This window comes from Protomyctophum bolini (genome assembly GCF_963924005.1).
Source record: "Protomyctophum bolini genome assembly, chromosome: 15".
NCBI classification, from domain to species: Eukaryota; Metazoa; Chordata; class Actinopteri; order Myctophiformes; family Myctophidae; genus Protomyctophum; species Protomyctophum bolini.
The window spans coordinates 33,673,740-33,695,349 of NC_137876.1; the positions used below are offsets into that span (position 1 = coordinate 33,673,740).

Sequence of the window (21,610 nt, forward strand, 5' to 3'; positions counted from 1 at the left end):
TAGTTTTCAAGAGCTTGCCCAATGCAGTTAATTTAACAGAAGAAAAAATATATAAACACGAAATAAAGTTTGCTGCCTGCCTCTATCTCTTTCACACACGCGCTCCTACATCTCTCCCCATTCCTCTGCTTGTGTCTCTAGGAACATAGGCGGCTGTAGCTGAGCCATTTGGGAATCGGAAGGTCAACGGCTGTTGTGTTGAAGTGACCCTGACCCTGACCTTAACTCTATACGGCTGCCTGCAGGTGCCATATTAATGGCATCCACTGCTCCCGTTATAGGATAAGTAAATGCAGAGGAAGAATTTCAGGTATGTGCAAATGTACTTGACACATACAGTACCAACAACTAAAGGGCACAACGTTTATATTATTTAATGTTTTAACATGCACACACACAGCATTATTATGATTTGACCATTTTATGTGAAACTGTGTGGGATTGGAACAAAATGTGTAATGGGCGCACATTGGAGCAAAAAATCTACGCTTTCCCAGGCCTGTGTTGGAGAGGTTGACCGTTTCCCTGCAGGAAAGGGAAACGTGAACTTTCCATTACAGTGCTGCACGAACAGCTGTCTGCCCGTCACGTGACCAGTGTCTCTGGCCAACAGGAAGACGCTGACAGGGCAGGGTCAACAGATAGAAGCGACTGGCACACAGCGGAGGCTATAGCCTTACATACCATATCCACAGGGTTTCCCCGTCTCGTCGCGGAACCAGAGCTAATGTGAAGTGACAATCGTTACAATTTCCGCGGTAGTGTGCTGTGGTGGCTGCCATCACTGTGATCATGACGGGGTCTCCAAGATAAACAGGATGGCTGGAAAATTCCCTGGCTCAAGTACTGCGATTTCAAGACACTTTGATTGGTTTTAGACGATTTCCGTGATAATACTCATCATCTGTCCTTTCAACTTTCATTTTTGATATACCGCTCAGTATTGCCACTGCCCTATAAAGCCTTTGCAGGGCATCTTAATTGTCACAAATGTATTGCTGCAAATAACAGACGACCTTGCCTCATTGTAAGTTTCTTGACCTTAATGGCTCACAGCCAAAACACTGAATTATAGGTACAAAGGATGAATGGACAAATTCTACAAATCTTTTTGAAGATGCAACTTTTCAACATTTTGCTCTTTAAATCCAGTAACGTACCCGAGTTAAGCTGTACTCGATATTATTTGCATTATGTGCATTCAGCCTACAGCACACCAGGGGCTCCATTTTCGTCACCGCTAAACCCCTTATCCCTAAACTTCTTTGCCTTTTTATACTATTTTGCACTATTTTGTCATATAATAATCATGACAAAAGGTGCACACATCCTTCAGACACTTACCCAGGCCTTTGAGTGTCCCGATGTGTGAAATCATGAAGTTGCTGATGGTGTGATTAGCCAGAGAGTCTGCCATGCTGCTCAGGGCCGACGCCCCTGCGGCTGTGCCAATCAGATACTCCAAAATCAGGTTCCAGCCAATGAAGAATGCCACACACTCTCCCACGGTCACGTAGCTGTATGTGTAGGCGGAGCCTGTGGTCTTTGGCACACGCACTCCGAACTCCGCGTAGCACACTCCTGTAGTGCAGAGGGAAAGTCGACCACGTGAAAATGAACACACATAATAATAATAGGGATGCCACATGGTGACCATTTGCCCAATCGAATATTCTAAAGCTCTGGCGATTAATAATCGATTAATCGACCCCCCCCCCCCCAAATAAATTTAATATATATATTTTTTTTTATCCCCAAAAATTTAGGCCAATTCTAGTAATAGTGTTATTAATTGTAAATGGTCATTGATTTACTAGTATTCACACCACCAGCTGTTTTACTGTAAACTTGCATGGAGCACTGCTCTGCAGTCTGCACATGCAGAGAAACCACAGACACATAGATTTGGGTCATTTTCTTTACTGGAATACACCTTAAAGTTTGCATGAAGTACACAATGGCTCTTAAGTGAAAAAGCTATAAAATAAAATAAGGCATTATTTAAGTGTACAGTCCTACACTAAAGGCAGGCCCTTGGCTTCAGGCCTTTACAATTCTTTTTTTTTTTAAACAATGGAATAAAACTGTAGCAGAGCAGTAGCCTGCCCTACATTGGCTAAATTGAAATGAATCAATAGGCTTAATTAACGTGTGCAGCGCTAATAAAAGTCAGGCTTCAAGCCTTGCAAGTATATTTTACTTTATCAGTTTACAGTGGAGTGGAGAGAGGGGACAGGGAGGCTGGCTGTTGATGGAGGATCAGGGATTCTTTCTTTGTTTTAACACAACAATAAACACACATGAATATTCATGAATGCTGTAAAGATGGATTTATCACCTCATGCTCTCATCAAAGCATCTTTACTGCTGTCTGTCGTTCATCTCACACAAGGTGAGTCCAAACAACAAGACGATGCTACATGCTAACAGCAGATAGTTCACTGTGTAGAAACACAGCAGGATGCTACATGCTAACGGGCTAACAGCAGATAGTTCACTGTGTAGAAACACAGCAGGATGCTACATGCTAACGGGATAGCAGCAGATAGTTCACTGTGTAGAAACACAGCAGGATGCTACACGCTAACGGGATAGCAGCAGATAGTTCACTGTGTAGAAACACAGCAGGATGCTACATGCTAACGGGATAGCAGCAGATAGTTCACTGTGTAGAAACACAGCAGGATGCTACACGCTAACGGGATAGCAGCAGATAGTTCACTGTGTAGAAACTGAAAATGGTGTGCCGGTTGTTTTCTTGTTCCGCATCAATCAATGACGTGTGAGTGACTGAGGGGGGAGGCGGGGTCGGTGTGTGTACTGTGTGTAGCAGCCCAGCCTGCACTAGTCTGTGCGGTCTCTGCGGAGTGCTGCTGAACGTCCTCCATGCAAGTTTACAGTAAAACAACTAGTGGTGATAATAAATCAATGACCATTTACAATTATTAATACTATTAATATTATTAGAATTAGCTTATATTTGATCCAAAAAAAAAAAAACGGCAACTACTAATCGAAAAATCGATTAATCGGCGGCATCCCTAAATAATAAGAGTGAAAAATCAATTACCGCACACACGCATGCACGCACGCACGCATGCACACACACACACACACACACACACACACACACACACACGCATGCACGCACACACACACACACACGCGCGCACACACGTGTACACCAGTAATATCTTTCAACATTCAATTAAAGACCTAGACTAGAGAGAAATCCTTGACTGAGTGCACGATAATAATATAATACTGTAAGTGAATGTCATGGCAGACGATAGCAAGGGTTGTCTTATTAAGATAGTATTGAACTATTGCCTCAGTGCCCTGTAATATTATGGCTTTGCCCTTCTAATGTCAGCATGTAAACTATTAGAGGGTGCTTAATATGGATCAGGTGTGTGTCTGGCCTGCCTGTAGGTGCAGTACTGCATATACAGTAAGGAATTGTAGTATGGCTATATTTGATCTAGTAAGTAGACTCAAAGGTCTTGTAAAGCGGTGGATATTCTCCCTCACCAAATGTGAATTAGTTTTTGGAGGATCTGAGAGTGAGGAGAGAGAGAGAGAGTAGTCTCCCCAAACTGGTTATGAAACAGAAACAAATGTTCTAGTAGTCTCACTTACTTACCCCACTGGCCAATGAGACGTCTACCTACTGCCCCACTGGCCAATGAGACGTCTACCTACTGCCCCACTGGCCAATGAGACGTCTACCTACTGCCCCACTGGCCAATGAGACGTCTACCTACTGCCCCACTGGCCAATGAGACATCTACCTACTGCCCCACTGGCCAATGAGACGTCTACCTACTGCCCCACTGGCCAATGAGACATCTACCTACTGCCCCACTGGCCAATGAGACGTCTACCTACTGCCCCACTGGCCAATGAGATGTCTACCTACTGCCTCACTGTCTACCTATCAATGTCTATGTGCTCGCCTCCTCACCCGAAGGCACAAGGAAAGGAGTCAGGACGCAAGTAGAGGATGTGAGGATGTAAGTTTGAGGGGTCTGGCTATAGTTTTTGCTTTTGTCAGATGACAGCATGATTGCTGCCTGACTCAGTTCAGGTGTGCAACTGGGCCACACAAAGCTGGCCTTGAGGGCAAGAGGTAATATGTTAGTTTTCTTCATTGTTTGTTTTCCTTACATCTCAAATAATCCCTGCTAGAGATGGATTTTAATTATATACTGTATGAAAGCTGTCTTAATTGGTGCATGATGCTGTATGTCTCTTTGCTGACAGGAATTGATTGAACCTATATAGGCACTACAGTATTTAATGCTGTGACTTTGATCTAGGGAGAGCAGCTGGTTATGGCTGTTGGGGGATCCTTAGTATTCTTCTGCTCAATTTACATGTTTACTTTATCCTACTTAAAACTGCTGTAAGGTTTGTGAATGAGAAAGATCTGAACTCAACACCTGTACTGATGGTCATTTTCTTTTTCACTTATCACCCTTAATGCCTCTCAGATTGCTCTCTGATATCCTGGTATTAGACCAAATCATCACAACATAACCACATCCAAAAATATATTGTTTTTGAGTATTAAGCCCCTCCCATAAACAGCTATAGTGTAGATTCTGTCTTAACACAAACATTAAATCCCATTGACAATGAATGGAGAATTTACATGTATCAGCAAATCGGCAATTATGTATGTCGCTGGGAACCCTTGGCCAATAAGGGACCACCATTCTTGATGATGATGTACGATGATGTATGATGATTAGACTCTAATCATCATACACCCGTGTGAAGTGAGGGGCACTCTAATCATTAGAGTGCCCCTCACTTTACACGGGTTTGATTTTATATATATACTTGTTGATAAACTAGATGTATCTCATATGTGTAGATATTTGGCCTTTAGTCTATCTTAACCTTACAGGTGTGAAGTAAGGAATTCAGGCTGTTATATGCACTGTGCTGGGATCAGTGTGTCCTCTGGGAGAGGAGATTAGGGGTGTGTGTGTGTGTGTGTGTGTGTGTGTGTGTGTGTGTGCGCGTGCGTTTGTGTGAGATAGGCCAATTCTTGTCTGTGCCTATACTTCTGACATGCATGTCTGAAGCATGAAAACGTGTATATGTGTAATTTGTGTATGTACTGTAGCCTACAGTATGTACCGCGTGCCGCCGGCCTCACCTGACAGTATGGAGGCCACGGCGGCGATGATGAAGGACACGATGACTCCCGGGCCGGCCATCTCCTTGGCGACCAGGCCGGATACCACGTACATGCCCGTGCCCACACAGCTCCCCACGCCCAGCGACACCAGGTCCACGGTGGACAGGACGCGCGCCAGCTTGGTGCCGTGCGCCGACGTGCCCCCCGGGGGGCCCGCCGTGTCCAGCATGGACTCCACCGGCTTGGTCCGCAGGACGCGGGACGCGAAGGTGCGCCACGCCGCCCCCCACTGGACCCTCTTCAGCTTCCCCACCAGACCGCTCATGGTGACAACCGAGTGTCACAGTCCTCGACGGGGGAGGAAAGGGAGGTTGTTGGATTTCTGAGGAACTCTTCTTCAACCGCTATTTGTTTGGTACTTTCTTTGTTGTTGGCAGGATTACAGGATGAAGGAGGTGTGGATCAAAGAGTTGCAACTTCGTCGGTCCTTGTGCTGCGCACGACGGATGAGTGAGTTTGTGAAGATAAATCCTCGTATCTGTCTCTCTTTCTCTATTTTTGTGAGTCTTCCCTTCCGCTGTCTCTGTCTCTCTCTCTCTCACAGGCTTATTGGAAGGTTGTCTTATTTTTCCTCCACATGGTGAGACAGATGGGTATCTGTGGAAAACAAAAGTTAACGTTATGATGACACACTGCTGATCTTTGAGTGCGCATACATGTGTGTGTGTGTGTGTGTGTGTGTGTGTGTGTGTGTGTGTGTGTGTGTGTGTGTGTGTGCGTGCGTGTGTGTGTGTGTGTGTGTGCGTGCGTGCGTGCACTCACAGCTGGAGGACTATTACTGATTCAACCGCACAGACAAGGTGTACCTGAATGGAGAGACAGCTAATTAAGGGCCCTCTCCCTACAGCCCTGTTGCTATAGTGACCGAGCTCATTAGAGGTGGCAGAAGATGCTCGATCATTTTCATCTTTGTATGTGTGTGTGTGTGTGTGTGTGTGTGCGTGCGTGTGCGCACGCGACCGCACAATACAATACAATACAATGTTTTGGGCCGATCAATGAAAAGTGTTGTACCCTGCCCTTTTTTTCTTCTAATTATTTGATCGGCCCAAAACATTGTGTTTATTGTCATGATTTGTGACAACAAGAGTTGGCTTTGTCCGAGGCTTACAAGGTCTTTAAATAAATACTTTTTGAAACGTCTATGGGAAAAATGAATGGGGAATTCTCTTCTGGGATTGTCGTCGGGGGCGGGACTGCGACACTCTATTGCACTGTACTTGGTGCACTCTTTTTTTAATTGACTTCGCTTGACGATGTGCTATTTTTTGTGAATAGGGACGCTGGGCTTCAACTGGTCAAGACGGTTTATCATTGTCTAATAGTTAGTCTTCAGTGGGCAGGACCATATTGCATTTTTAACAAAAGCCCTTTATGAGTAAAATGACAATATAATCCCTAATTAACACCCACACACACGTCTTACATAAACAAATACAGGCAAGCACTTGCATTCCTCACCCACAGAGATATCTGGACACAGCCAAACACACACGCACACAGTCAGTCAACAGCGGTCAATAACGTCTGATGAGCGGTGTGCGTTGAGCAAAGGAATAGAACCACGATGAAGGGAAGGGGAGGAAGGTATGAGGAGAAGTAAATCTGTTTCTCATTAGGAGCAGCGTACATTGATCCTCTGTTGCTCTGAGACAGGAGGATATATATGACCTGTCAATATGTGCATGTGCACGGTGGGTGTGTGTGTGTGTGTGTGTGTGTGTGTGTGTGTGTGTGTGTGTGTGTGTGTGTGTGTGTGTGTGTGCACGTGCTGTTCAATTTGTGCATGTAAAAGACTGTATTTATGCAGTATTTTCATATCGGGCGAAAACCTTGTATAACCAAATATTTTATTTTTCAGGAAATGGAGAAAAACAACCTGTGTTCCAATGAATTAATTCAATGCAGTTATTAATAGAGATAAGCTTTTGTTAATACTTTTCATTCGTACAATTTTACTTCACACCACCACAGAGAGTGCAGTCCCAGAACTGCCCCAAAAAGGCCTCTGCCCGGGCTCTGGACAGGGCCCATAGCTGCCCAGGGTCCATGTATGAAGCTGGCCTGTTCTGACATCATTCTGACGGTTGCATAGACAAATGGGCATAAAAGGGACACAGACATAATATCTGGGTGGGGCATGCATTTCCAACTTGCATTGTTCCAAGTAGGCCAGTGCCCAACGGGCACCACTGACGCCGTCGAGGCTCCAATGTGCACTGCTCTAGTGTATTAAATGTATCAGAAACAGCTCAATCTAGCAGATCTACAAGCCTGCAACGCATTGCATTGCTCTGTGAGCTGTAGCTATTCTTGCTACATTATTGTGTGACACACTTGTATGATAAAGTAGGGCTGTCATTTGCAAGAAAAATCGGAGAGAAATACAACAATTTTGTCCACCAGCGACCGTGTGTACTGTGTGTGTTCCGTGTTTCTGTGTTGTGCATGCGTATGTGTGAGTAGCACGCTCAGACATACCTCGTCTGGTTCAATTGCCGACATTGAGGTCTAGACACGTATCCAATCACTCTCAATATAAACAAACAAACATGAGGGGTGATTGGAAAACACACACACACACACACACACACACACACACACACACACACACACACACACACACACACACACACACACACACACACACAGGGGTAGAGCAGCCAGGTCGATCCCGGGATCCAGCAGAGTTATTTCACATTCTCACCTAATACTTCGGTAGACTCGGATGCGTATGGGCGGAGAAATGGGATTCTTGCATATTTCATTTGCTGCTGTTTGCCTTCACACTGTCATGATCCGCAGCAATTGGAAACGCAGCAGGGGGGACCTTTATCAATGTGTTCCATTCATAAACTAGCCTAGACAGTGAAATGATAATAATAATAATAATGATCTATGGTGATAAAATTATACTCATAACGTGCATGTGTCGTGCCATCTGGGACTGGACCCCCCAGTGGCGTCAACTCCGTGGGTGCTCAGGAGCTGAAGCACCCACTGGCAAAATAATAAGCCAATAATAATAAGTTGCGGGGCGGGTGGGCACCTTGGCTTAAATATATAGGCTACTCTAAGGTGGGCACCCACTGTCGTTATAGGAACCTTCCGCCACATTGTTTGCTTCATTTCCTTTATTTACTGCGGATTGCATTCATACCTGCACCGAATCGTAATCAAGTGCGATTGGAAGCGAAGCGAAACCCCCGTTTTTGCTCGGAGTATAATGCGGTTCTTTGATACGCATTACGATTCGAATGAGCCTTCACACCTGCCAAACGAAGTGCACTTTCTGAAAATGCGCAGCAGGATTCGTTTTAATCGCAGCAAAGCTCTCTGGTATGAATGTGACCTTACTGTCAAAGTGTCCTTGAGCAAGACTGAACCCCTAATTGCTGGTTGGTGCCTTGCATGGTTTCCTCCACCATTGGTGTGTGAATGGGTGAATTCACTATGTAACGCGCTATATAAATTACCATTTTACACACACACACACACACACACACACACACACACACACACACACACACACACACACACTTCACGCCTTCCGTACATTTTTCTGTTCTGTTGCAAATACTCGCTGGCTATTTTTCTTGATGGTTGCCACCTGCCCCGTGGAGAGTGGACATTATGTTGTCTGAACAATCTGACCACCAAAGCACTGTGGTAGCAGCTGTTGCAGCTACTGCAAATCCTTGAAAATAGTCTTTAAATTGGCCAGGCTCGCAGCTCTCACTGCTTTGATTTAAAGGTCTGTTTCAATAAATGTGCCTCCCCTTCACTTTTCCTGGGAGCTTACTGAAGGAGCTGACTCTAAAAGAGGATGGAATGGGCATGTATCAATAATAAGTCATTAGGTCAACTGATATTGATAAAGTACCCCTATTGGTAAGGTTTCTTATCTTATTGTCACTGTGGGGCAGAAATCTGTTACTTTTCAGGAAATGGACCCAGAGTATTTATTGTTTATAGTCACAAGTTAATACTTTTCATTTCTTAAATATTCATATAAAACCTACAGACTTAACCACTTTCAATCTGATGTGCCTATAAAGTTTTTCGAAGCTCACAATGCGTTACATAACTTCATTTGTTAAAAAGATCTACCTAACGATGATGTCACTGCTGGACGGGTTTCCGAACTGCCCACAGCCCTCCTATGAGACACAGAGTAGAAAAGAATGGTGGTATATTATCATGATTATTATTGAGGACCTATTACATAAAGATGGGTTGAAAAGTGGTGAAGTGGTCATTTAATTTGTGACACGTCGTTAGCTTTTAGATCTACTTTTTGGGGTTAAATATATGATATTCATTTATGAATATTGTCACAAATTACATGATACTGATGTCATGCCCAAATGAGTGGGTCTTTGTTAGACTGACGGGGGAAGCACAGCAGGGGACCATGGTGGAGCTGACCCATTCAGTACCATGGTGGAGCTGACCCATTCAGTACCATGGTGGAGCTGACCCATTCAGTACCATGGTGGAGCTGACCCATTCAGTACCATGGTGGAGCTGACCCATTCAGTACCATGGTGGGACAGAGCTGACCCATTCAGTACCATGGTGGAGCTGACCCATTCAGTACCATGGTGGGACAGAGCTGACCCATTCAGAACCATGGTGGGACAGAGCTGACCCATTCAGTACCATGGTGGGACAGAGCTGACCCATTCAGAACCATGGTGGGACAGAGCTGACCCATTCAGTACCATGGTGGGACAGAGCTGACCCATTCAGTACCATGAAGGGACAGAGCTGACCCATTCAGAACCATGGTGGGACAGAGCTGTCTCTGACCCATTCCATTCAGTACCATAATGGGACAGAGCTGACCCATTCCGAGGCCAATTCTACAAATGCAGTGGTTCTTTAGTTTTTATAATATAGCCAACGCAAAACTAGAAAATGACACTGATGCTTTCCCAGTTTGAATGGATTAATAGAGCGACCTGGCCGGAATATCGTCCATTATTTGTAATTACATGCAGCTGATCTGCCCCCTTTTTCATCGCTTTCAAACTAGTATCATATTTTGGGCATGATTGGGTGATGGCCTTTTCTGACCTTTTATCCAGTCAATGCTGTTACACAAAATACAAATGGTGCTTTTGCAAACGGATCCCTAATACAGTGGCAGCCATCTTACACAACACCTGCCTTGCCTCTGGCATCCTTTAATGTTGTAGCAGACACTGCAGGCTACTTTTTCAAGTCCAGCAGTGTTTACTGTGCACAGACCCAAAATGGTGTGCACCAACTGCTCTGCCTTTGTTATCTCAGCAGTCTAACGATTTGTCTCTGTCCGCCCGCTGCCACATGCAGTCCCTGTGCCGCCCTCCAGACACAGACAATAATACAACATACATGTTGCTGTTACATGCAGCATGCGTAGTGGGACTCGTGGCTACATCATAACAAATCTAGCTGCGGAACTATTGAACAGACAGGCAATAATTTTGAACTTCCAAATCAACATCTGCGGAATGCATTGTATTTCTTTCATGGGAATTCCTTAAAAGAGTCATCGAGCCTAGTTATGGAGCTGCTGGCAAACACAATTTGCATGTACACGGTATGTATTTTGTATGTATTTCACTCGCTTTAAAAAATGTGGATCCTCTCTATTTGAATTCTTTACAACTGAAACGGCAAGTTGAGCCAGATGTCACACAGACATCACAATAACCTTCTACTATACACATGATGTCACACAGACAACACAATAACCTCCTACTATACACATGATGTCACACAGACAACACAATAACCTCCTACTATACACATGATGTCACACAGACAACACAATAACCTCCTACTATACACATGATGTCACACAGACAACACAATAACCTCCTACTATACACATGATGTCACACAGACAACACAATAACCTCCTACTATACACATGATGTCACACAGACAACACAATAACCTCCTACTATACACATGCAGGCACTGACGTCAATAAGAGTAAACAAACACCATCCATTAATTTGCCCTGCTGGAGTCTTGTCTAAAATCAATAATTGAACCCTCGACCCTTCACCCCCCCTCCCCCCCAAATATCATCATCATCATCATCACTATCATTGATGCCACATAAGCTAGTTTGCCAGTGCCTCCACTCCACTGCCTAATCAGCCGTGGCTAAGCCAACGTCTGTCTGAATTACTCAATGAATCACCTGATTGAGCTCCTGTTGCCTTTACGAGCTGCCGTGTCTTAATAAAATAAAGTGCCCTCACTGATTCAGTCAAAACCAACCTGGCAACCGTCCCTGGCCCTTTTCTTGAGTGGGTGTCACAGACAAAAGAGGAAGTAGCTAAGTCATCATCGTAGGAGAACGCCTTAGTCAGGGGAAATTATCTCTGCTGATGGACTCTGTATCCCTCTGCCTTTCTCTCCATAGGCATGTCTTACTTTTTTGTGGGTCTCCATTCCAACTCTCTTGGCTAAACACCTCTCTGTCTCTTCATCTCTCTGTGTGTCTCATTCTGGCTCGGTCTGTCTATCTTTCTTTCCAGTGTCTAGTCTGGGACAAGTGTCCTGTTGTTAATGGGCATATGGACCAGGGCAAAAACAAACTAGACTGGTTGGACGTCTGAAAGCTTTGACAAGACTTGTCTCTCTCTGTCTGCTTCCTACTGTGAAGAGGCACTACTGTTATGTCTGTCTGTTTTCCCTCTTGACGTCTTAAAATAAGCCAGGGCTTCTGACCGCAGCTGCCAATCAATCTGCATTTGTGCAGTAAGTCTGTCCACAGTCCACTGTCTCATCTTAGTCTTTTTAATCAGTGAACAGGAGGGGAGAGGAAGGAAGAATGGAGCAAAATTGGAAGCTACTGCTGGTGCTGTCTCAAAGCAGAAGCATCAACATATCTCTGGGGAAGGTTACATAACCGTGAGGGAGGGAGAGAGAGAGAGAGAGAGAGAGAGAGAGAGAGAGAGAGAGAGAGACGAAGAGAGTGGGAATCTGTGCCTAAGCATTGGCTCACTTGGGCGACACAGTTCCGCTCCATCGCTTGGCAGGGTGGAGATTTATGACCACCGGAGCAGCCCCCTGTGCCAGCCTCCATGCACACTCACACACCAGGCCCTGGTACAGGCGTCTCTGTAACATAACATCCAGACAATAGTCTTCTCTGATATAGAAAAAAGTTAATGCATTTAGCTAACTCATAGGCGGAAGCAGAAGCACGTGAGTGGAATTAATTCACTCTTGGCAGGCTTTAGTGACATGTTTTTACTTTCAAATATAGTTGATCTACTTAAAGAGGTCCTAGAAAAGAGATCATTTCAAACTTTGTGATATCTAAGGGCCGATTCATACTCCTATTTTAGAGCCGAATAAAAGTCGGTTCGGCGCTGTAGAGCCTACAATGTGACGTCATTTGAGGTTCGGGGGGGGGGGGGGACCGTCCTAAAGTCATCTCTTCGGTGCTACTGAAAATTTCTGACGAGCCGAAATCATTTCGGCACTACAGCGCCGAAACAGCGGTAAAATAGGAGTATGAATCGGCCCTTAGACTCAGTTTCAGACTTACTGTCTGATTCCCTGGTTGACTGGACAGTGAGGACACATTACTGACTGGTTGCCTGGCTGAGTCACTGGCTTGCATCACTAGCAAGCGTAATAAATTAGATTTGGAACGTAGTTCTTAAAAAGTATAAATAAATGGCAGGATAACTGGATATCTGCACGATGAGTGTGTTAACTGGCTCTGATTCTCCAATAACCTGACTCCCTTGATATCTTTCTATCACGTTTAATGTTTCCGAGGCTGATGCACATTGGGTTTGAGTTTAGATTTTGATGTACAACTGAGGCATCCCTCCTCATGGTTAACTGGAGGCTTAGCAGTGGCGTAACATAGGGCAGTGCAGCCAGTGCAAAGCACTGGGGCCCAGCGCCCCCTAGGGGCCCATGAGGGGAAGGGAAGAAAAGAAAAGAAACAGCTGACGGGCGCTGTTTTGTGAATACACACACACACACATACACACAAGCAGAAGGGGCAGCTAGCTGAGCTATGGGAACAGGAGGAAGACATGGAACCTGGTGTCTAGCAAGGCGCTAGGCACAGCTCATTGGTCAGTACTCTTCATAGGCATGCAGCAGAGCCAATCATTATGCAGTATCATATCTTAGCAACTATTTCACCACGCTCCGGTCCACAACATTGAAAAAACAAATGGACGCTGTTGTTGACAGCCAACTTAAGTGCCAACAATCTTATCAGAAAGTTCTAGTAGTGAGATAGAACTAAAAAAAGAAGAAAAACGAAGTGCAGAGCTGAGTGGGAAAAATATTCGGTGTATTTTTATGAAACAAAAGCTTTTCAGTTTCAAAGTGGATATTCAAGCTTTCCCTACAGCTGCAATGTTGGTGAGTTTAATGTTGTTTAATGCAAGCAGATGCAAATTGATGGTCACTTTATATCATTATAATAAATCTAGAGTTGCAAATTGCAAAGGACTGTGCTGTCATGTGCCAGTTAGCCCTGACAGGGACACATATAGTGGCATCATTTACTGATGTTTGCACTGCATTAATGTTATATCTCACCATACCTGTCACTGTAGAGTGCAGAGCACTCATTCTCCAAGCTAAAGTTGATAAAGACTTATTTAAGGAGCAGCATGGGACAAGAGACTCAGTGGACTGGCTACGCTTTCTATTGAGAACTGCAGAGCGAGGGCTTTGGACCTGAGAAGCATCATAAATGACTTTGCTGAGTACAAGGCCCGTAAGGTGACCTTCTAATAAGTGAGTACATCCATTCCATGCTGTGGTTTTATAGTGGCATATAATGAGCTGTGTTTTTTTATTTTTATGTTTGATAGTTTGGAGACATCAGGCTGTGGTAGTTTTGTTTTTGTGCCCAAGTCAGGGCAGGTTGTTTATTGATGAATATACTGTATGGACACTGAGCTTGGCAGCTGGTGCTGTCTGCATGTGGTGCTGAAAGGCTGGTGCTAGTGTGATTGATTGAATTATTATTTTTTGCAGAATTACAGTACATTTTAAGCACAAACTCAATTACAACGACTGTTAACTTACTCAATGCTGTACCATATGTTCTCATGCCAATAAAGCCCCTTTGAATTTAATTGAATAATTTAATTGTGTGGCCGGTCACCTCACCTGTAATGTTAGTTTATACCTATTGTGTGTGTGTGTGTGTGTGTGTGTGTGTGTGTGTGTGTGTGTGTGTGTGTGTGTGCGCGCATAGGCACGCGCACGCACACTTGTTTATGGCGGTGCCGCGGTGGTGGGGGGCCTACAAAATATTCTCGCACCGGGGCCCACAATGACCTCATTACGCCCCTGAGGCTTAGCCATGTGTTCAGAATCCCTGTCTCAGCTACTCTCATGAGGGCACTTTTAGATGGAAGGTATGAACACGACGCTGTCACGAACCTTAGTTATCGGTTTGGTTGGCTGATGTGAGGTGGCTGACTCGGTTCATGGATGGATGACTGACTGGAGCATTGTCTTCCTACCTGCAGGCTAACTGTCAGGCTTGCTGACATCCTTCCTTCCTTCCTTCCTGATAGGATGAAGTTTAAAGGGATTCATGTGTGACATAATTCATTGTTTTAGGTTTTCAGAGCTCAATTGCACCCAAAATACTGAACTTTTAACATTCAGTAGATTTTCTGTGATCTGGGGTTTTCTGGCTCAAACAAGTCCTCTGATTTTCCTGCTGACTGTGATGTCACAGCCTGCAAATCCCATATGGGATCTACCAGCAGATGTCACTGTTTTCACTGTTTGCCTGTTTTCATTGCAGCTCAAAAGGCTTCACAGACACAGACGGCTGTAATTGAGGTCATACAACCTAAAATAAAAACAAAAAATAAATTAAAATGAATGTCATGAAACCTTTAATCATACTGGCCTATTGCAGATTTGAGGGATACAAAAGATTGGGGCTAATGATCCACAATGTCTTGTTTTGTCTTTCCTACATTTGCTAGGAGTGAGGTACTATAACCATGATTTACCAGCCACATGCATTGCACTGCTGAATGATTGCAAAGTTGGACTATAAACCTTAAAACACAGTGGGCTTTCTTTATATATTGAAGTTACATCATTTAGACCAGGCCTAATATCAATCTTACAAACTGGTTGCTGGAGTGTTTACACACTTCATAAAGAGAGAGACACATAATTTGGACACTCAGGCATGAGTTCAAGTCCGTTGCTCTCCCCATGTCCCCCATATATGGGGACTAGGTTGGTGGAGGGTGTGTAGAGCCCATGATCACATTAGAGAATTGACACAGGGGTGAAAAATGGGCTACAAAATCGTGGGATAAGAATTTAGGAAAAAAGAGAGAGACACATTATCTCAGCAGTTGACGGCCTCACTGTCTAGCCACATCCCTCAAACACTGTGAAATATGGCTAATAATGGACATGGGCTGTTTTGCCAACGGTTGCTGTACAAAAAATATATATAAAATAAAAGTGTCGTGCCCACAGTGTTATCTCAATCAATCGCCACTGGCTATATTGTCCATCTACTTCAGACTTCACCCATGTATCACAGCCTTAAAAACCCCTATCTACCCAACCTTTAGTACCAGACGCGTCTAAATGGTTTGTGTCTATCTGTGATGTGTTTAGGCTGGCTTGGGGGGAAATACTCTTCTCACTGTTGTTGACTCTCTTAGTCTCTTCTCTCTCTCCCTATTATCCCTTCTTCTTCCTCCTCTTTATTTTCACCATTACTACCCTTCTTCGGTTTAGAGATAGCCAAGACAAGAGAGACTGTCAACAGTCTGTGAAGTAGTTACTGGGTTGTGATGCTTTGCAGACAGCAACTGGCTTTTCATTGATTCTATAGCTTCACTTGTCTCCTCCCCATCCACCGCTTACATACAGCATTCTCACTTCTGTTCAGTCTTTCAGTCCATTTCTTCTTTCTGCAACTCTCTGGCCTTGTAATTCTTCACCATGGAAACCACATGATCAAAACCACAATGTATACTTATACACTTAATACAGTAAACATGTAATTGCATTTTCAGGCCGGGATAGCAATTTCATCCAATCAGTAGAGAGAACTCACACTGGATACAGGAAGGATTAACAAGTGAAACTGTGAAATTGGAACTTGGAAGTGATGATACAAAGAAGTGAGCAGACAAAATTGACTGAAACTGCCTGGCTGAAATTGGCAAACCACCTGAGACCCCCCAGAACACACACTTCACCTATAGAGCACCGAAGTCTGACGTCAATATCGCTAGAGGGCGCTAAATCCACGGGTTCATGTACTTTTTATTTGCATTGTAATCCCCGTAGGGGGATTTCAGATCGCCTCATATAAGAACTGTGTTTGAAAAAATCATCCATGCCGCTTCACTCATATGGATATGAAGAATCAACTGACTGACAGAAAACGCTATTGTTATGCTGAATTAGTAAAATTTTCGCTAGAAACAGACTACATGAAATAGTAGTTATTTTCCATAGATAAATTACTTCCGTGAATCAGCGAGTGATATCAGGACTTCGGCGCTCTATGCTATCCGAATATAGAACTAAACGTTTAGTTTTAAGAATATGACTTACCCAACCTTTGATACTATTAACACAGGTAAAACGTTACACTCCAAATATATGACCCTGCCACCTCATACTGCACGGCACGTACACTTGACTTGTACTCTGCCAGAAAGATCCAATCACACCATGAGAGGCCAGAGAAAGAGATACTCCAGGCAGAGTATGTGCAGTAGCAGCTTAGATAAACCTATCTTTATAGTGTACCTGGAGGTCCTGGAAGCACATGCACACTCACACATTCATAATAGAGATTAGATTACATTGAAATGATAATGAAGCTCCCCTCCACCACAGCGCGCGCGCACACACACACACACACACACACACACACACACACACACACACACACACACACACACACACACACACACACAAAAGCCCTCCAGTCATTTCCTCTCTATGGTTCCACTCTGACTCACCTCTCCACCCTCTCTGTCTGTATCTGTTTGTATGTCATCCTCCCTCCCACCCCTCTCTCTCTCTCTCTCCCCCTCACACTCATGCTGCTTCTCATCCTGTTTTCCTCTATCTCTTTCTCCCACATCCTCTCTTTCCCTACTCGATCTCTTGTCTCTCTTTGTGCAGCTGTTGGCCCAATGAGCCAATGAGAAAAAGGGTGTGTGCTGTTGACATAGATAAAGATCATAATTGTGTGTGCGTGCCTCTGTGCGTTGTGCATGTGTGCGTGTGTAGCTGATTATATTAGTCTGACTCGTTATACGCAGGCAGGTTGACTGACGTCAGTGCAGACAGAGAGTATACGTGGAGAGAAGTTAATGTCACATGTACGGTGTACCCCACCACCCCACCATTGAACTGTGTGTGTGTGTGTGTGTGTGTGTGTGTGTGTGTGTGTGTGTGTGTGTGTGTGTGTGTGTGTGTGTGTGTGTGTGAGAGCGTGTGAGTTCGTTCAGTATGAATTAAGTGTAGCTCATGACACCAGCTGAACACATGCAGGCCGCGATGTGAGTAATCATCCCACACAGTTTGGGGTCACTCACATACAAACGCCACACACATTCAAACACACACACTTAACCCTGAAATGTTATAAATATTTGGTCTGATCCGAGTTAGCCCTCTGTCTGTCTGTCTGTCCATCTATCTCCTTCTTTCACTGTGAACTGGTGACTGGTTGGTGACAGATGTTGTAGTATATCTGTGGGGTTAAAGTGCTCTTGAGCACTGAGTCTGATACACCACTGATCTCTGAGCATGATGCAGACATTGAGGATATATGAAAGTCTGTATCTAGAAGACATACGTATACATACGGTTGAGCTTGCAAACTGGCAAATATATCGCTGGGCAATTATGTTGTGACATGATGATGAGACTGACTTATTGTCTGGCATTTTGAAAGAAAAATTATCTATTGATATTATAATCACAATACGATATCAAAGTCACAATATCGATATTGAGGTATCCATGTTGCCTTATATAGTCCACAACACAATATTCATCTCTATCACCATTGTCATCTTTTATTCTCGTTCTCCTTCTTTCTTTATCTGAACTCACAGAGTGTATAAATGGAACCAAGGGGATCTGTAAGGGTCCAGGATTATACTGTTCGGTCTTCGGTCTTCTTCTCCTTGCTCTTCACCTTCTCGTGTTCGTCTTTGACAATATCGACACCCATTGTTCTGCGTTAATGTCTCCATATTGATTCTAGTCGGTCCCAGCTCTCTTCAATGTCTGTGGAGTGGACACATAATCCTCCGTGCTAATTGAATTAGGTCAGTTTTTATGCTCTCAGAGTTAAATTAGCACTGAGGATTTGACTGTGCGGGCTGATATGAATGTGCCATTTGGCATTCATTTTGAGACAAAGAAAATAGTTGGCCCTAGCTTCACGTAACTTTTCTTTTAAGTAGTGGCTGAAAAGGGGGAGTTGTTTTTCATGTCATGGCTGTATTGTAACCTCCATTTATTAGGGCTGTCACAATTATTACTGTACATAATCTCCTGATTGCAATTATTTGTCATAAACGCAATTGTTTTGCATAATCATCCATTGTTTTCATGGTGAACAATATTCATACATTTTGATTTTTTTTTAAATGTAGTTAGCAAGCTTGTAGATTGGCTATTTCCACTATTTTAAAGATGTTTGAAAGTATCCTATATAAAGTTATATGTCATGTCTTTGTATTTTGTAAGTTGCTGTGCAATTTTTGATAGAAATGTAATTTTTAATTGTATGTTCCAATGTTTCAATTTCGGAAACGTAAACTAAATTGTTAATCGCAATACAGTATACGGCAATTAATTGTCAAGTAAAATATCCTGATCGTGACAGCCCTATACCTCCGTTAAGCGATACAACAACTCCTTCACAAAGGCCTGGCTGCAGTTTTTGTCATTTCTGTTTGTTTGGTATTTGCAAACAGCTAATGGGGAAATTGGAAGAGGTCCAGATTTAATGGTGAAATTGGAGCACACAGGGACAAAATGAACAAAGAGTTTACACAGAAAGTACCATAAATTTGTTTGGAGAAAAACACACACGCCAACAGCATCCTGACCCTCACTTAAACAATGTCACAATGGATGATGCAGTCGTTTAAAAGTAAAGGCCTTTTGTCAAACAGAATCAAGCTATCCACTGTCTAGTATACAGGCAGCTATATCTAAGAAGATTAGATCTCACACTATTGTCAAAATGTTGAAGACCATTTTCAGGGAAAGCTCTCAAAGTAGACTGAATTAAAAAGGCATCTTAAACACTGGACATAATATACACTCTTGTCTTGAGTATTGATTACGGTCATGTTCCAGAGCTGTAGCCAGTGTTGTTTTCAGCACAAGTTAATGCAGAGACAGACAGTGGTATGAGAGAGAAAGAAGAAAGAAATTAAAGGGGTAAAGAGCCAAAGCCCTTATGGTAGAGTGAGAGAGAGAGAGAGAGAGAGAGAGAGAGAGAGAGAGAGAGAGAGATCTAGTCATGGCATTAGGGATTAGCCCAGATCCAATGCTTGGAGCATTCTGTGAGAGTGCTCACTGCTCATGCTTAGTTACACAAACACACACACACACACACACACACACACACACACACACACACACACACACACACACACACACACACACACACACACACACACACACACACACACACACACACACACACACACACATATTTTACTTTCTCACTGTTTTCATTCATCTGTGAGCTGTATGAGGAGAGAGAGAGAGAGAGAGAGAGAGAGAGAGAGAGAGAGAGAGAGAGAGAGAGAGAGAGAGAGAGAGATATCCACATGTAGGCTAAAGGGAGAGTGATGAAACCATGCACATCCCTGAATAATTGAAATTGGTGTTGTTATTTTGTCACAAATCAGAAGGCATGACATAATTACAGGATCAGTATACATAGATAGATTAGGCTATGCTATCATTCAGGGCACATAGCATAGCATATAGCACCAGCCAGGTACCAGGGTTGGAAACTCATCTCATCTCATAGCATCACACTCTCCTCTCCTCGCATGAGCACATAGACAATAGAAGCATCACAGGTTCAAAATCCCTTTCTCTCACTCACACTCTCACAGTGTCTCTCACAAACACGACACACGCGCGCACGCGCGCGCACAAGTCATTTCTTATCATAATATCAGCAGCATTTCTGCCGCAGACTCACCAACTATTTAGTGAAAACGTCCCACCCTTTACCGGTTTCCGAGTCGGGTTAGCCGCGCCTCCCTCTTTCTCTCTTCTCGAAAACCTCCAGCGAGAGTCGGTATAGCCTACTATACCGCAACTATCCGGTCCGGTGGGACAAGCGACGCCCGCCCCGAGCACTCTCTATCTGGAATAGCCTGCCCTACCCACTGAGCAGGTGAGCTCCACGAAGGAAACATCCCTAAAAAAAGTGTCCGTGTAGGTAGGCTACTATCCAGTCATCAAACACAACGTCTTTGAAGGATGAAACGATAAATATGTGTCATATCATATCGCCGAGGAACCGCAAAGACAGACAGGGAGACTATCTCAAGAGATAGGTTACGGATAGGCCTAGAGATAGAGGAATAGAGGGGAAAACCGCACTCACTTTGACCCGGGTGGTTAAAGGATGCCCATGGCATGTCGGATGGATGGATGCTGCAGTCAGTCAGCAGCAGCAGCAGCAGCAGCATCTCTCTGGGCTGCTCGGCGCGGTACGGAGGGGGCGGCGGGCTGAGGGCTGATGATGTAAAAAGCCTTAAATCATTCAGAAGTCCGCTGCACACCACGTGACCGCCCTCACTGTCTATTATTTATCCGGTATGCTTCCTGGTTCCCCCCGCCTCCCCTCCTCGTCTGCTTTACTGACCGACCGACCGACGACTAGACACTGACAGTTTAAAATGAAGGTCTGTGATACAGTAACCCCAAGTCCCCAACACTGACACCGATCGTGTGTGTCGGTCGCTTGAGGTTACCGTTGTGTGTGTGGCTGTGTGCGTGTGTGCGTGTGTGTGTGTGTGTGTGCAGCGTATGCGTATGTTATCTCTCTGGTGGTATGGTGTTATCGCTCTGGTAGGTTAGAAAACTAACCAGAGAGGTCTGATGAGTTGACAGACCACAGGCTATTATCTTTAACACATTAAACACAACGTTTTAAGGACCACCTCACCCATTTCCAAACCACCTTCACAATAATTGGTTATGCACGTGACATCATCATACGGAAGTTATGCGGAACGCCTACTAACGCGTCCTTCGAAAGCCTACAGCTGGTTGTGCAAGGACTCGCTGTTATTCATTGCGGCCAGTAGCCACTTTGAGTGGCAATCGGGGCAAACGACCTCGCCAGAACATTAT

General features: G+C 44.2%; 1 protein-coding gene across 1 annotated transcript in view; it reads right to left on the reverse strand.

The window, feature by feature from the left end:
• The window catches only part of slc7a14a (solute carrier family 7 member 14a), a gene marked incomplete at its 3' end in the record, with an annotated part of 30,395 nt that extends 9,424 nt beyond the window's left edge, over positions 1 to 20,971 (reverse strand). The window contains exons 1-3 of the mRNA XM_080784338.1: positions 20,859 to 20,971; positions 5,168 to 5,806; positions 1,345 to 1,581 (exon numbers count right to left, since the gene is read on the reverse strand). Of these exons, the coding sequence (XP_080640464.1) occupies positions 1,345 to 1,581; positions 5,168 to 5,474 (544 nt within the window). The 5' untranslated portion in view covers positions 5,475 to 5,806; positions 20,859 to 20,971. The remainder of the gene's footprint in view (positions 1 to 1,344; positions 1,582 to 5,167; positions 5,807 to 20,858) is intronic.
• Between the last annotated feature and the right edge of the window lie 639 nt (positions 20,972 to 21,610).